The sequence below is a fragment of the Mauremys mutica genome, chromosome 3 (assembly GCF_020497125.1).
Source record: "Mauremys mutica isolate MM-2020 ecotype Southern chromosome 3, ASM2049712v1, whole genome shotgun sequence".
Taxonomy (NCBI): domain Eukaryota; kingdom Metazoa; phylum Chordata; order Testudines; family Geoemydidae; genus Mauremys; species Mauremys mutica.
In genome coordinates, this window is record NC_059074.1 from 6487688 (window position 1) to 6505170 (window position 17483).

Below are 17483 nucleotides of genomic sequence, written 5' to 3' on the forward strand. Positions count from 1 at the left end.
CACCAGTGCTGGGTAGAGAAGGACAGTTACCTCCCGTGTCTTACTTACAATACACCCCACAATGATATTAGCCTTTTTCACAACTGCATCACACTGTTGACTCATATTCAGTCTGTGATCCACTATAACACCGAGAGCTTTTTCAGCAGTACCACTGCCTAACTGGAGATGCCCCATCTTGTAGTTGTGCATTTCACTGTTTTCTAAGTGAAGTCCTTTGCAATTGTCTTTACTGAATTTCATCCTGTTGAATTCAGACCAATTTTCCAAGTTTGTTATGTCACGTTTGACTAAGAAACAGGGTTGAAAACAGTTCAAATGTCAGGGGCAAAGTCCTCAGCTAACTCGGCAGAGCTCTGCTGTCTTCAGTGCAGCCACACCAATTTGTACCGGCTGAGGAGCTAGCCCAGATTGTAAGCAGGTTTCAACCTTGATTTGACTTTGGCAGCTCAGCCCTTGCTCTGTGCAAAGCCTAAGACTGACAGACACAGGACACTTTCTTGTTTTCCCCCCTACTGGGCTTAGAGGTTTTGCACTGGCACCCATCACCGTGGTATCTCAGCACCTCCCAGCTTAACTAGATTGACATGGCCTGGTCCCTACATGGCAATTAAAGACTAGCAGCTGGCCTGGGTCAGCTGACTCAGGCTGCAGGGCTGTAAATTTCCTGTGTAGGCATTTGGGCTTGAGCTGGAGCCTGAGCTCTGGCACCCCGTGAGAGGGAGGGTCCCTGAGCCCAAGCCCAAGTCTGAACATCTACTCAGCAATTTTTGGCCCCTCAGCCCTAGTCAGCTGACCTGGGCCGGGCCTTTTATTCCAGTGTAGCTGGATTTTTCTCAACACTTCCAGCTTTCCCCTCTGGGCTCCGGCCAAGCAGGGAAAATCTCCTATTTCAGAGTTATGAGCAAGTGAGAGCTTAGGGTTAACACTGAGATCCTGGGCCAGATCTCCCACTGGTGTAAATCAGTGTATGATGAGCTACACCAGCTGGAGATCAGTTCCTCTACATGAGTGGTCACCAACTGGTAGAATGCGATCAATTGGTCGATCGTTGGGCCTCTGACAGTCTATCTCAGGATGAGTTAGGGTTGTCATCCCTCCCAGTTTCGCTGGGAGTCTCCTAGAAACGGGCTCGATCTCATGGAGGCTACTGCAGCCAGTCCGGGAGAATTTCGGCCACTAAAAGTCCGGAGGCGCAGTGGGGCTAAGGCAGGCTCCCTGCCTGCCCTGGCCCCGAGCTGATCCTGGAAGCAACCGGCATGTCCCTGTGGCCCCTGGGGGAGGGCAAGGGGGTCTCCGCATGCTGCTCCCGCCCCAGCGCCAGCTCCGCAGCTCCCATTGGCTGGGAACAGGGAACTGTGGCTAATGGGAGCTGCGTGGAGGTGCCTTCAGGGAGGGGCAGCTGGCAGAGCCAAATGCCTACCCCCAGGGGCCGCAGGGATGTGACGGCCGGTTCCGGGAGCGGCATGGGGTCGGGTCAGGCAGGTAGCCTGACTTAGCCCCACTGCATCACCTACTTCGAACCCCTCGGCCTGAGCCCAGAGCACACACTCCTTCCCACACCCCAACCCTCTGCCCCAGCTTGGTGAAAGTGAGTGAGGGTAGGGGAGAGCGAGTGACGGAGGGAGGGGGGATGGAATGAGCGGGGTGGGGTCTCAGGGAAGGGGCAGAGTAGATCCTGGGTTGCACGTAAATTCAAAAAGTGATCTTGTGCTTAGAAAGGTTGGAGTCCAGTGCTCTGCATGTAACAATGTTCACAGTAAGAATATGGTTTCAGAGTATATCATCTTACCTGAGCATTCAGGTCTTTTGTGTGACATTCTAGCAGAACAGTTCCAAGGTTACTACCGAGTTCCAGCTGACACTGGGTTGTTAGTGCTTTTCAAAACCAAGATGCACTCAGATTTGAAGAAGATTGAAGATGACACTGCAAGGTGTAATTGTCACAAGAGCTGCCCTAGGGGAATAAAAATGAGGGTTACGTTCTTAACTGATCTGCTTTGTGTTTAATCATCTGTGTCATTAGCTTGCGGCATTTACACCTTCCGCAGCTCCACAGCGATTTTCTTATTACGTGGGATACTCAGACCGTATCCACACTGGGAATTTGCACCAACTCCAGCACTGCCCCCTAGGTGCAGACACACAAACCCGCTATTTGCACTGGTGCAGTTGATCCCCTGCTGGAAAGCAGGCTGTTACATCTTTGCTGGTATCAATCGTCTCGAGTCTTCCACAAAGGGGTTTGGGTACAAAACAAACTGGGGTAACTATCCGCACCTAGCTAGCTACAACATGGGCTAAGCTGCACTAGTGAAAATCATGGCTTCGGATGACTTCTCCCATTTACACCAGGGCTTTGCACTGGGGCAGCTACCCAACAGCTGGAACTGGAGCAAACCCCCAACACGGACAAAGCCTGGCACTTTTATGAGAGTTTGTAACCAGCTCTGATGCAGTTAATACTCGGCAGCAGGCCAGGCACTCCCATACCACAAGGAAGGATCCTCCCTACACACTTGGACCCCACCCTCCCTCTGCAATGGAATCCTAAACTGTACTATACGGTTCAGCGCTGCTTGGCACGGTATGTCAGTGTGTGACATTCCCCTCTGATGTTATGACATTAGATCTCCCGAGCTCTGAATGGTAACTGGTGTTGGTGAAAAAACAGTTTTAATTAACCTGTTTTAATTAATGTAATTAATTAGAACTGCTAGGTCACTCCAATCCTTGACTCTGGGAGCCAGCCTTACCCTGCTCTGCTCTGAGAACCCCCACTCCTGGGCTGTTCACACACAGCCTCCGGCATGTAAGTTACTCCTTGTATTGTGCAACCGAATGACACTAGCCACTATCTCTGGTCCCAGACACAACCCTGGGATGTTCCATCTTACAGCGTCCAGTTATGCCTGCTGGATGCTTATATGAGTTCATCAATTTAACAAAAACATTGATATGTACCAGGCTTGTTATCCCAAGGGGAGTCTCTGACACACTTCAAATCAAACGCACTACTTCAGGTAGAATAAACAAACAAATTTATTAACTATAAAGATAGATTTAAGTGATTATAAGTCAAAGCATAACAAATCAGATTTAGTCAAATGAAATAAAAGCAAACACATTCTAAGCTGATCCTAACACTTTCAGTGCCCTTACAAATTTAAATGCTTCTCACCACAGGCTGGCTGGTTTCTCTTCAGCCGGGCTCTCCCCTTTGATCAGCACTTCAGTCGCTCGGTGTGGTGTCTGTAGGTGTAGGTGGAAGAGAGAGAAGAGCTCTCTTCCTTTTCTCGTGTCCTTTCCTCACCCTTGGCTTTGCCCCTCCCTTCAGAGTCAGGTGAGCATTACTGAGTTTCTCCAAGGAAGGCTGAGCAATTCTCCTGGTGTGGCCTCAAGCAGGTGAGTCATTGCATTGTAGCTGCCTTGCTGGACAATGGCTGTTGGTGAGTTGTTTGACTCCCCGCTCGAGTGTTGGTTACTTTCCTTGCTGTTGCCTCTGGGGAGCTAATATCTGGCTGATTCCCCCAACTTACAGCATGTTTTAGTGACAACCATACTACACAATTCTCATAACTTAATATGCATTAATGATATACATATATGGATAGAGAAATGACTTTCACCAGATCGTAACCTTTCCCCTGATACCTTACAAGGCATGCTTTATACGCAAGATCCCGATTATATGAAAATGAGGAATATGGGGGTTATAGCACGCTCAGGTACAGAATGTCACAATGTGACTTACCTTATCTAAGCTGGTAACAGCTATAGCCAGCAGTGCACTAAGGTATCTTACGGTCTTGGAGGACACATGTCTGGCATCTCTGTCTATAAAGGAAGCTCTGTAGCCAGACGGTATCTGGTACAAGAGCCTGACCTACTACGAGCAGCCCTGCAACCTTCTGTGTACAAGAAATACATTACATGAGCCTACACTAAAAAATTAGGTTGGCTTAACTACATCTGTCAGGGATATGAAAAATCCACACCCCTGAGTGGCGTTGTTAAGCGATCTAAGCCTTCATGTAGACAGAACTAGGCTGAAGGAAGGATTCCTCTGTTGACCTACCTACCATCTTTCAGGGGGTGGATTACGTACACTGATGGGAGAACCCCTTAGGTCAGCATAGGTAGTGTCTCTGCTGAAAGGCTACAGCGCTGCAGCTGTGCTGCTGTAGGATTTTAAGTGTAGATAAGCCCAGTGTCAGAGGCAAAGGCAAGGTGGGTGAAGTAAAATCTTTTATTGGAACCTGGTGAGACAGACAATCTTTCGATCTTACACAGAGCTCTTCTTAGAACACAAAACGAAGGAAAGCAGCCATAAAGGTTGCAAACAGAAATAAACAAACAAGAAGCAACATTGGCAGGAGGATCTCATGAACATGCTTCTCTTCAATGCCCCATCAAACTTCAGCTTTGAAAAACCTAGAGAGTGGACAGACTGAAAGCAGCATTTTGGAAGATGTAGCTGCAGACCTTCAGGCATCATCTTCACTTGATGCTGTAGGGAAGCATAGCTTTAAATCCCTTCCCTTTACTGAAGACAATCACTAAGGTGACTGACAGAATTCTGGCCCTATTTGATGCACACGTTATACCTCAGAGAACTGTGGTTTATGGAAGGGCGTGTTTTCACCAGAGATGTCAACAACCAGGGGAATCTGCTGAATCGGTCATAAGCGCTTTGCATGCACTGACAGAAAACTGTGACTTTGGAACTCTAAAAGATGAAAATATTAGGGCTAGTGTGGTTATTGCCTGCCAGATAAGTCTCTCTCAGTAACTACAGTTAAAGTCAGACTTAAACCTTCACACAGTTGCCCAAACAGCAAAGGCCTCTGAACCTGAGCAGCAAAACAAACTTCACAAATCTGAAAAACCAGAAACGAGCTTAGAAACTGTAAACAGACTCAGGGAGAGCTTCATTAGTGCTGCGGCTACCCAGAGCCAAGCCCCCTGGGGAGCTTCCTGCTCAGGCCGGGGCCCTGCCCCCAGGTGCCACCTCTTCACACCGGGGCCAGCCCACCCGGGGCGCCTCCTCCTCAGGCCGGGGCCCAGCCCTCAGGTGCCACCTCTTCACACCGGGGCCCAGCCCGCCCGGGCGCCTCCTCCTCAGGCCGGGGCCCTGCTCCCAGGTGCCACCTCTTCACACCGGGGCCCAGCCCGCCCGGGCGCCTCCTCCTCAGGCCGGGGCCCTGCCCCCAGGTACCACCTCTTCACACCAGGCCCGGCCCGCCCAGGGCGCCTCCTCCTCAGGCCGGGGCCCTGCCCCCAGGTGCCACCTCTTCACACCGGGGCCCGGCCCACCCGGGGCGCCTCCTCCTCAGGCCGGGGCCCTGCCCCCAGGTGCCACCTCTTCACACCGGGGCCAGCCCGCCCGGGGCGCCTCCTCCTCAGGCCGGGGCCCTGCCCCCAGGTGCCACCTCTTCACACCGGGGCCCGGCCCGCCCGGCCGCCTCCTCCTCAGACCGGGGCCCTGCCCCCAGGTGCCACCTCTTCACACTGGGCCCGGCCCACCCAGGGTGCCTCCTCCTCAGGCCGGGGCCCAGCCCCCAGGCGCCACCTCTTCACACCGGGCCCAGCCCGCCCGGGTGCCTCCTCCTCAGGCCGAGGCCCAGCCCTCAGGTGCCACCTCTTCACACCGGGGCCAGCCCGCCCGGGGCGCCTCCTCCTCAGGCCGGGGCCCAGCCCTCAGGTGCCACCTCTTCACACCGGGCCCGGCCCGCCCAGGGCGCCTCCTCCTCAGGCCGGGGCCCTGCCCCCAGGTGCCACCTCTTCACACCGGGGCCCAGCCCGCCCGGGCGCCTCCTCCTCAGGCCGGGGCCCAGCCCCCAGGCGCCACCTCTTCACACCGGGGCCCAGCCCGCCCGGGCGCCTCCTCCTCAGGCCGAGGCCCAGCCCTCAGGTGCCACCTCTTCACACCGGGGCCGGCCCGCCCAGGCGCCTCCTCCTCAGGCCGGGGCCCAGCCCTCAGGTGCCACCTCTTCACACCGGGGCCAGCCCGCCCAGGCGCCTCCTCCTCAGGCCTGGGGCATCTCTTCTTTAGGCGGGCCCGGCCCAGCCCCTCCTGGCACCTGCTTATCGCACCAGGGCCCGGCCCCCTGAGGCGCCTCCTCCTCAGACCGGGGCTTTTCAATCATACTGTAGCTCTGCATCTATTGTTGTTTGGCCCCTCAGGCTGTCACCCATATTTGACCCGCCCCCCCCTTCCACCTTCTGAGGGGCTGGGCCACCTGCCACTCATTCATCTCACGCAGACCCTGCAGTTTGACTGGCCAATCACTCTGCCGCTCAATTGCAAGACCTGCCCCTTATTGGCTCCCCAGCCTGGGACCCCAGCGTGGTTCCCACTTCTCCTGGTTGCTGATTAGCTGCCTTTTCGGGTGTGCTGAGCCTCTCTCCTCCCATAGGGTGGGAACGGGGGACAGTCCTGGCCAATCAGGGCTGCCATGGGGGGCAGGGCTGGACTTTGGGGTTAAAACTGAGGTTCCAGATGCATGAGTGCGGCTCTCGCTGGGAGGGGAAGATTTCCTGGATGGAGGGAAACAGGAGGATGGATTTCCTGTTGTGCGGGGGGGGCGGGGGGGGGGGCTTCTGTGGGAAGGGGAAGCCAGTGGGAGGGACAGGAAGACCCCGGGGGAAGGGGACTGTGTGTAGGAGGAGATCTCGGGAAGATGTGAATGGGGAGGGGAAACAATATTATCATTAATGCCTGAGCCCCAGCACCTCTTCATTTACAAATCAAACACTGGACCCTGCATGACAGCTAAAGTCATCATCATAAAACCCCTGGGGCAAGGAGAGTTTAGTCCCAGGAAAATTACAAAGCCTTTCAGGCTTAATGCACAAGATGTGGAAAAATTCATTGCCCAAAGGATGTGTGTCCAGCTAAAGACACAGGCTGTGGGGGGCATCCAATGTGAAAGGTGCCTGCTGGTGGAGTCTCTCAGGCAGCAGGTGGGAGAGCTACAGGAGGAGGGGGCTAGGTTGAGGAGCATCCAAATCCATGAGCAATTCCTGGACAGTGTCCATGTGGAGACAGCTGAATTAGCTATCCCAGTTCACAGGACTGCTAACACCACTGGTGGAGGAGGAGATGGCTCAGGGTGGACACTGGCAGCTGGTTACTTCTGGCAGCAGGCAGTGCTCCACCCCTGCTCCGAACCCTCCCGCCGTGGTAATAGGTAACCGTTATGCTCTTCTTGATACAGGAGAGAAGGAATCACCCCCTACAGTAAAGGAGGAGAAGCCTCGTACCCCTAAGGCTGGGAGGTCTGCTGCCACCACTGCGAATAGGAAACGTAGGGTAGTGGTGGTCGGAGACTCTCTGCTGAGGGGGACGGAGGCGCCCATCTGTCACCCTTACAGTTCATCTCGGGAGGTATGCTGCCTGCCGGGGGCCCGTATCTGAGATGTTACAGAGGCATTGTCGAGGATTATCCAGCCCTCTGACTACTACCCCTTGCTACTCATCCATGTGGGCACAAATGATACTGCGAGGTGTGACACTGAGTGGACCAAGAGTGACTACAGGGCTCTGGGAGTGCGGGTGAAGGAGTTTGGAGCGCAGGTGGTATTCTCTTCAATTCTTCCTGTCAAAGGCAGGGGCCCGGGCAGAGACAGATGCATCATGGAGGCGAATGCCTGGCTGCGAAGATGGTGTCGCCAAGAGGGCTTTGGCTTCCTCGCCCACGGGATGCTATTCGAGGAAGGACTGCTAGGCAGAGATGGCGTTCACCTTTCGAGGAGGGGAAAGACCCTATTTGGACTCAGACTGGCTAATCTAGTGAGGAGGGCTTTAAACTAGGTTCGATGGGGACAGGTGAGCAAAGCCCACAGGTAAGTGGGGAACATGGAGACCTGGGAGATGGGTTGGAAACAAGAGGGAGCGTGGGCTATAATGGCAGAGAGAAAGGAGGGTCAGGGCAAAACTGGGAGGCAAGATCAAACCAGTATCTTAGATGCCTATATACAAATGCGAGAAGTATGGGTAATAAGCAGGAAGAACTGGAAGTGCTAATAAATAAATACAACTATGACATTGTTGGCATCACTGAAACTTGGTGGGATAATACACACGATTGGAATGTTGGTGTGGATGGGTACAGCTTGCTCAGGAAGGACAGACGGGAAAAAGGGAGGAGGTGTTGCCTTATATATTAAAAATGTACACACTTGGACTGAGGAGGAGATGGACATAGGAGACGGAAGTGTTGAGAGTCTCTGGGTTAGGCTAAAAGGGGTAAAAAACAAGGGTGATGTCATGCTAGGAGTCTACTACAGGCCACCTAACCAGCTGGAAGAGGCGGATGAGGCTTTTTTAAAACAACTAACAAAATCAACCAAAGCCCAAGATTTGGTGGTGATGGGGGACTTCAACTGTCCAGATATATGTTGGGAAAATAACACCGCAGGGCACAGACTATCCAATAAGTTCTTGGACTGCATTGCAGACAACTTTTTATTTCAGAAGGTTGAAAAAGCCACTGGGGAGAAGCTGTTCTAGACTTGATTTTAACAAATAGGGAGGAACTCATTGAGAATTTGAAAGTAGAAGGAAGCTTGGGTGAAAGTGATCATGAAATCATAGAGTTCACAATTCTAAGGAAGGGTAGAAGGGAGTACAGCAAAATAGAGACAATGGATTTCAGGAAGGTGGATTTTGGTAAGCTCAGAGAGCTGATAGGTAAGATCCCATGGGAATCAAGACTGAGGGGAAAAACAACTGAGGAGAGTTGGCATTTTTTCAAAGGGACACTATTAAGGGCCCAAAATCAAGCTATTCCGCTGGGTAGGAAAGATAGAAAATGTGACAAAAGACCAGCTTAACCACGAGATCTTGCATGATCTAAAAAATAAAAAGGAGTCATATAAAAAATGGAAACTAGGACAAATTACAAAGGCTGAATATAGGCAAACAACACAGGAATGCAGGGGCAAGATTAGAAAGGCAAAATGACCTCAAACTAGCTATGGGAATAAAGGGAAACAAGAAGATTTTTTTATCAATACAAGAAGCAAGAGGAAGACCAAGGACACGGTAGGCCCACTGCTCAGTGAGGAGGGAGAAACAGTAACAGGAAACTTGGAAATGGCAGAGATGCTTAATGACTTCTTTGTTTCGGTCTTCACTGAGAAGTCTGAAGGAATGCCTAACATAGTGAGTGCTAATGGGAAGGGGGCAGGTTTAGAAGATAAAATAAAAAAAGAACAAGTTAAAAATCACTTAGAAAAGTTAGATGCCTGCAAGTCACCAGGGCCTGATGAAATGCATCCTACAATACTCAAGGAGCTAATAGAGGAGGTATCTGAGCCTCTAGCTATTATCTTTGGAAAATCATGGGAGACGGGAGAGATTCCAGAAGACTGGAAAAGGGCAAATATAGTGCCCATCTATAAAAAGAGAAATAAAAACAACCCAGGAAGCTACAGACCAGTTAGTTTAACTTCTGTGCCAGAGAAGATAATGGAGCAAGTAATTAAGGAAATCATCTGCAAACACTTGGAAGGTGGTAAGGTGATAGGGAATAGCCAGCATGGATTTGTAAAGAACAAATAGTGTAAAACCAATCGGATAGCTTTCTTTGATAGGATAACGAGTCTTGTGGATAAGGGAGAAGCGGTGGATGTGGTATACCTAGACTTTAGTAAGGCATTTGATACGGTCTCGCATGATATTCTTATCGATAAACTAGGCAAATACAATTTAGATGGGGCAACTATAAGGTGGGTGCATAACTGGCTGGATAACCGTACTCAGAGAGTAGTTATTAATGGTTCCCAATCCTGCTGGAAAGGGGTTCCACAGGGGTCTGTTTTGGGACCGGCTCTGTTCAATGCCTTCATCAACGACTTAGATGTTGGCATAGAAAGTTCGCTTATTAAGTTTGCAGATGATACCAAACTGGGAGGGACTGCAACTGCTTTAGAGGACAGGGTCATAATTCAAAATGATCTGGACAAATTGGAGAAATGGTCTGAGGTAAACAGGATGAAGTTTAATAAAGACAAATGCAAAGTGCTCCACTTAGGAAGGAACAATCAGTTTCACACATGCAGAATGGGAAGAGACTGTCTAGGAAGGAATACGGCAGAAAGGGATCTAGGGGTTATAGTGGACCACAAGCTAAATATGAGTCAACAGTGTGATGCTGTTGCAAAAAAAGCAAACGTGGTTCTGGGATGCGTTAACAGGTGTGTTGTGAGCAAGACACGAGAAGTCATTCTTCTGCTCTACTCTGCGCTGGTTAGGCCTCAACTGGAGTATTGTGTCCAGTTCTGGGCACCACATTTCAAGAAAGATGTGGAGAAATTGGAGAGGGTCAGAGAAGAGCAATAAGAATGATTAAAGGACTTGAGAACATGACCTATGAAGGAGGCAGAAAGAATTGAGTTTGTTTAGTTTGGAAAAGAGAAGACTGAGAGGGGACATGATAGCAGTTTTCAGGTATCTAAAAGGGTGTCGTCAGGAGGAGGGAGAAAACTTGTTCACCTTCCCCTCTAAGGATAGAACAAGAAGCAATGGGCTTAAACTGCAGCAAGGGAGGTTTAGGTTGGACATTAGGAAAAAGTTCCTAACTGTCAGGGTGGTTAAACACTGAAATAAATTGCCTAGGGAGGTTGTGGAATCTCCATCTCTGGAGATATTTAAGAGTAGGTTAGATAAATGTCTATCAGGGATGGTCTAGACAGTATTTGGTCCTGCCATGAGGGCAGGGGACTGGACTCGATGACCTCTCGAGGTCCCTTCCAGTCCTAGAGTCTATGAATCTATGAAATGCACAAAATGCAGACATTTGGCAGCTGTTTGCCATACTAAGGCAGTCATGAAGCTGACTATGATTACCGACAGTCAAGAGTCATTGTTTCTGGGATCTGTCATGTGCGATGACACAGAGCCAGCCTGGAAAGTGAAACTGAATATTCACAGAAAGACTATTGACTTTAAAAATTGACTCAGGAGCAGGTGTGACAGTCATATCAGAAGGGGCTTACAATCACCTTCAGTCCTTCCCAGAGTCGAAGTCACCTAACTAGTCCTAGAGGTATTCTGAACTATATGGACCAGTTAACCACAGAAACAACTTACAAAGTGTTACAAAGGTACAGTGACTAGAGTGAAATCCCTGCAAGCTGCATGGACACTTTTCAAAGACACCATAATAGAGGCCCAACTTAAATGTATACCTCAAATTTAAAAAACACAGTAAAAGAACTAAAAAAGAGCCACTGTGGCTTAACAACCATGTAAAAGAAGCAGTGAGAAAAGTGGAAGTCAAATCCTAGTGAGGCAAATAGAAAGGAGCACAAACACTGCCAAATTAAGTGCAAGAGTGTAATAAGAAAAGCCAAAGAGGAGTTTGAAGAACGGCTAGCCAAAAACTCCAAAGGTAATAACAAAATGTTTTTTAAGTACATCAGAAGCAGGAAGCCTGCTAAACAACCAGTGGGGCCTCTTGATGATCAAGATACAAAAGGAGCACTTAAAGACAATAAAGTCATTGCAGAGAAACTGAATGGATTCTTTGCTTCAGTCTTCACGGCTGAGGATGTTAGGGAGATTCCCAAATCTGAGCCGGCTTTTGTAGGTGAAAAATCTGAGGAATTGTCACAGATTGAGGTGTCACTAGAGGAGGTTTTGGAATTAATTGATAAACTTAACAGTAACAAGTCACGGGGACCAGTTGGCATTCACCCAAGAGTTCTGAAAGAACTCAAATGTGAAGTTGCGGAACTATTAACTATGGTTTGTAACCTGTCCTTTAAATCAGCTTCTGTACCCAATGACTGGAAGATAGCTAATGTAACGCCAATATTTAAAAAGGGCTCTAGGGGTGATCCCGGCAATTACAGACCGGTAAGTCTAACGTCGGTACCGGGCAAATTAGTTGAAACAATAGTAAAGAATAAAATTGTCAGGCAAAAGTGAACATGGTTTCTGTAAAGGGAAATTGTGTCTTACTAATCTATTAGAGATCTATGAAGGGGTCAACGAACATGTGGACAAGGGGGATCCAGTGGATGTAGTGTACTTAGATTTCCAGAAAGCCTTTGACAAGGTCCCTCACTAAAGGCTCCTACGTAAATTAAGCTGTTATGGGATAAAAGGGAAGGTCCTTTCATGGATTGAGAACTGGTTTAAAGACAGGGAACAAAGGGTAGGAATTACTGGTAAATTCTCAGAATGGAGAGGGGTAACTAGTGGTGTTCCCCAAGGGTCAGTCCTAGGACCAATCCTATTCAACTTATTCATAAATGATCTGGAGAAAGGGGTAAACAGTGAGGTGGCAAAGTTTGCAGATGATACAAAACTGCTCAAGATAGTTAAGACCAAAGCAGACTGTGAAGAACTTCAAAAAGATCTCACAAAACTAAGTGATTGGGCAACAAAATGGCAAATGAAATTTAATATGGATAAATGTAAAGTAATGCACATTGCAAAAAATAACCCCAACTATACATACAGTATGATGGGGGCTAATTTAGCTACAACTAATCAGGAAAAAGATCTTGGAGTCATTGTTGATAGTTCTCTGAAGACATCTACGCAGTGTGCAGAGGTGGTCAAAAAAGCAAACAGGATGTTAGGAATCATTAAAAAGGGGATAGAGAATAAGATGGAGAATATCTTATTGCCCTTCTATAAATTCGTGGTACGCCCACATCTTGAATACTGTGTACAGATGTGGTCTCCTCATCTCAAAAAAGATATACTGGCATTAGAAAAGGTTCAGAGAAGGGCAACTAAAATGATTAGGGGTTTGGAGAGGATCCCATATGAGGAGAGATTAAAGAGGCTAGGACTCTTCAGCTTGGAAAAGGGGGGATATGATAGAGGTATATAAAATCATGAGAGTGATGTGGAGAAAATGAATAAGGAAAAGTTATTTACTTGTTCCCATAATATAAGAACTAGGGGCCACCAAATGAAATTAATAGGCAGCAGGTTTAAAACGAATAAAAGGAAGTTCTTCTTCACGCAGCGCACAGTCAACTTGTGGAACTCCTTGCCTGAGGAGGTTGTGAAGGCTAAGACTATAACAGGGTTTAAAAAAGAACTGGATAAATTCATGGAGGTTAAGTTCATTAATGGCTATTAGCCAGGATGGGTAAGGAATGGTGTCCCTAGTCTCTGTCAGAGGATGGAAATGGATGGCAGGAGAGGGATCACTTGATCATTACCTGTTAGGTTCACTCCTTCTGGGGCGCCTGGCATTGGCCACTGTTGGTGGACAGGATACTGGACTGCATGGACCTTTGGTCTGACCCAGTACGGCCATTCTTATGTTCTATAAAGACATGTGATCAAATACCAACAAACTTCTCAGCAGCAGAGTGGTAGTTATGATGGGCCTAGTGAGAAAGGTGGAAGAACTCCATGAAGTATTTACTGCTATTGGACTTTTGAAAGGTGATTCAGTACCAATAACCTTGAGAGACAATGCTGAACCATGTAGAATAGCAACACTTCTACAAGACAGACCTTGAAAGAGACTAGCTGCAGACTTGTAGAATTCAGAGCATATCATTATCTGATTGTAGCGGACTGAAATGCACTTTGCTCCCTTTGATATTCCAAAACAACTAGAGATGGCAATGAACCAAAATTCACTGCAGCAGTAAGTCAGTCCAAATGAAATATGATTTTGGTTATATTAGTAGCAGCCCACATTCCCTACAAGCAAGTGGTCGAGGCTGAGACAGCTGAGAAAATCCAACAGCAGTAGCAAGGAATGGATCTTCTTCCGTGCTAGCCATCAACACCAATATGGATATAGTCCAGCACAACAACTGATGAGAAAACAATTCAGAACTGCTATTCCAACTGGGGGGAAGGATCTACCTCCAGAATGGCCAGACATGAAACAAATAGCCAAATCAGATTTAAAAAAAGCAAAAGGAGCTTACAAACACTTTTATAACAGATGTCACTGTTACAGAACTGACGGATCTAGAACCTGGTGCCCATGTTTGTGTCAAACATTGAGGGTGACAGCTTGGGAGTGCTGATTGACCTGGTCCTCTCAGACGTGCTCTGTTAATGTGTGTGTGTATGTTCATCTGATTCTGGGGCTGGAAGAACCCAGCCCTGGGGAACATAGGTCCTGCAGGATAGCTCAACTGAGAGGGAACTTGCAGAAGGGAGTAGAGCTCCATATGAGAACACAAGTGACACAAGCAGAACATTGATAGAATTACAGAACCCCACCCCCCAGAAGAGTAACACTAATAAATGAGCGTACCCCAAAGTAACAGGCAAATCTGGTAACAAATTGGTGGAGGAACACGGGCAGCACGTCACCCTAATCACATGGTACTTCTTGAGTAGTTGCTATGGAGTGGGGAAACTGAGGCACGGACCTGAGCAAACTGTCTCTTCCTTTTTCAGGCTATGCTCCTTTAGCGAGGACCCTCTCTCATAGACTATTTGGGAACGTCCTGTAATTTTTAAGGTAAGAATCATGCTTAGAATAACAGTAGAACTGTGCAATAAGGAGTTGTGCCTTAAAAGTAAAGATTTTAGAGCAATACTGTGACTGCGTGTTTGCTGCCTGGGCGTTATTTTATGCATGTCTGGACGTGGTTGAAATGATGAAGGGAAGGCGGGAGGTGGAGCTGGAGAAAAAGCAGTTACAACTGCGTTTGAACAAATGGGAGACAGATGGGTGTGAATTTATAGCAGAAAAGCTTAAAATGGTGACTGTACTTAGAAATATGCAAGACAAGGCCAGCAGGAATGCAGAACAGTATAGGAAAAAGTTAACACACAAACAGATTTTGTTAGAAGCAGCGAGAGCAACAACTCGCTTTCTTGTAGATGAGACTAAGGCAGCAGCTCTGAGTAGAGGGTTGGACTAGATGACCTCCTGAAGTCTCTTCCAACCCTAATCTTTTATGAGTCACAAAGCAAGAAACAAAAAAAAAAATTTAAAACTAAATATGAAAAAAACACCTTGCTGTCATAATGTGGTGTGATAAAGATACTTTATAAACATATCTTGTATAGAAATACAGGGGTCTCATCCTATTCGCATTGAAGTCAATGGAAAGGGTGACGAATGAGACCCATTGTGTGTGTGTCATCATGTATACATAGGTTTTAGAAAGGATGCACATTTCAGCTTTTAAAAGAAACCATGTTAAACCCATAACTATGGTTCATCCCTACCCCGTGCTGCTCATACTCATGGGCACTAATAATACTGTCAGGTCTGACCCGCAGCAGTTCAGCAATGACTACCGGGCTCTGGAAGCTAGGGTGAAGGGACCAGGGGCTTAGGTTCTGTTCTTATCAGGGGCAGCTCCAGGCCCCAGCACGCCAAGCGCGTGCCTGGGGTGGCATGCCGTGGGGGGCGCTCTGCCAGTCGCCAGGAGGGCGGCAGACAGGCCGCCTTTGGCAGCATGCCTGCGGAGGGTCCACTGGTCCCGTGGCTCTGGTGGACCTCCCGCAGGCCAGCCTGCAGAGGGTCCGCTGGTCCCGTGGCTTCGATGGAGCCTCGGGACCACGGACCCTCCACAGGCATGCCTGTGGGAGGTCCACTGGAGCCGCGGGACCGGCGACCGGTAGAGCACCCCCCGCGACATGCCGCCGTGCTTGGGGCGGCGAAATGTCTAGAGCCGCCCCTGGTTCTTATCCATCCCATTGGTTGAGGGTAAATGCCCAGGCAGGGACATGTGCCTCCTGGAGATGAATGCATCGCTGTGCAGATGGTATCCATGGGAGGGATTTGGCTCCCTCAACCATGGGATGCTGTGGTCTGCTAGGAAGAGATTGGGTCCACCTGACCAAGATGGGGAAGAGCATCTTGAGTCTCCGACTTGCCAACCTAGTGAGCAGGGCTTCAAACTAGGCTCAAAGGAGGCAGGTGACAAAACACCACAAGTAGGTTTAAAAAAAAGGCGACCTTAACAGAGGGTTAGATTTTGGGAGGGACATGGAAAATTATAATAGGGTCATAGAAACTACAAGAGGGAAATCAATGGAGGAATCTGATCAGTATCTTAGATATCTATACACAAATGATGGGGAATAAACAGAAAGAACTGGAAGTATTAGTACATCAGAAAAATTATGATTTAATTGGCATCACAGAGACTTAGTGGGATAAGACTCATGACTGGTAGGTTGGTATAGAGAGGCATGGTTTGTTCAGGCAGGACAGGTAGGGTACAAACAGAGGAGGGGTTGCAACGTACATCAAGAATATATATACAGATTCTGAGGTCCAGAAGGAGGTGGGAGGCAGACGAGTTGATAGTCTCTGGGTAAAGATGAAAGGAGTAAAAACTAGGGGTGATGTCACAGTCGGTCTCCTACAATAGGCCACCAAATCAGAAGGTGGTAGATGAGGCATTTCTAGAACAAATAATAGAAATATCCAAGATATAAGCCCTGGTAGTAATGGGGGACTTTAACTACCTAGATATGTGACCAGTACGTTCTTAGGATGTACTGGGGGGGGAGGATGGCTCAGTGGTTTGAGCATTGACCTGCTAAACCCAGGGTTGTGAGTTCAATCCTTGAGGGGGCCACTTAGGGATCTGGGGCAAAAATTGGTCCTGCTCGTGAAGGCAGGGGGCTGGACTTGATGACCTTTCAAAGTCCCTTCCAGTTCTAGGAGATTGGTATATCTCCAATTATTACTGGGGACAACATTTTGTTCCAAGAATTGGAGGAAGTAACCGGGGGGGTCAGCCATTTTAGACAATCTGACTAACAGGGCAGAATTGTTTGCGACTCTGAAGATGGAAAGCAATTTGGGTGATAGTGATCATGGAATGATAGAATTCATGACTGAAAGGAAAGGAAGGAGTGAGAGTCACAGAATAAGGCCATGGAATTAAAACAGCAGACTTTAACAGAGAATTGGTAAGTGTTACCAACTCATCCAGGATTCTCCCAAGGGCTTAACCTTTGGTGGTGGAGAGGCTGACTATACAGAGTCGAGGTCTTCTTTGAAACCTTCATTTAACAGGAGAGGGCATTCATACAATCATTTCCCCGACTATAAGCCAGCTATCCGTAATAGTCAATAAAAAGTCTTACCTTTCAATAACTGGGGAGCTCAGTGGGTTGAGATGGATTCACCGTCCAGATCTTCCTTTCTCAGGCTGATCCTTTTTCCTCCACCTCATTCAGCTCCTCCCTTAACATAACATTTCCTATGACACTTCCTAGAATACTATTTAACCCTTTCCCAACTGCTTGAGAGAGAGAGGAAGAAAAGAAAGAAAACTTAAGAACATTCAGTTCTACAGTGACTGTGGTACAGCAGGTAAAAACACAGTTAATAGTCAGTCCTGTAATCAGTGCATCAGAGCAGGTAAAGCACTCAACACTCAATTCAGCAGTCAGTGTGGCAGGGCAAGTCTCATGCACTCAAAGGGTTAACTTTCAGCTCTGAAAGCAGCAACCAGCAACCTTAGCTGTGCAAGCAGCAAGGGCAGCTGTGCTCCAGATGTTCCAGAGGAGG

The 17483-nt window shown here is 48.3% G+C and overlaps 1 protein-coding gene across 3 annotated transcripts in view; it reads right to left on the reverse strand.

The window, feature by feature from the left end:
• LOC123367551 (nuclear GTPase SLIP-GC-like) overlaps positions 1-17205 on the reverse strand; it is an 85905-nt gene extending 68700 nt beyond the window's left edge. Inside the window, exons 1-2 of one of the 3 annotated variants that reach the window (XM_045011869.1) lie at positions 17057-17205; positions 1793-1957 (exon numbers count right to left, since the gene is read on the reverse strand). In XM_045011869.1, the coding sequence (XP_044867804.1) occupies positions 1793-1820 (28 nt within the window). In that variant the 5' untranslated portion in view covers positions 1821-1957; positions 17057-17205. Of the gene's footprint in view, positions 1-1792; positions 1958-3181; positions 3594-17056 lie in introns of those variants that run through there. The other 2 variants (XM_045011866.1, XM_045011867.1) reach the window with 2 other exon arrangements.
• Between the last annotated feature and the right edge of the window lie 278 nt (positions 17206-17483).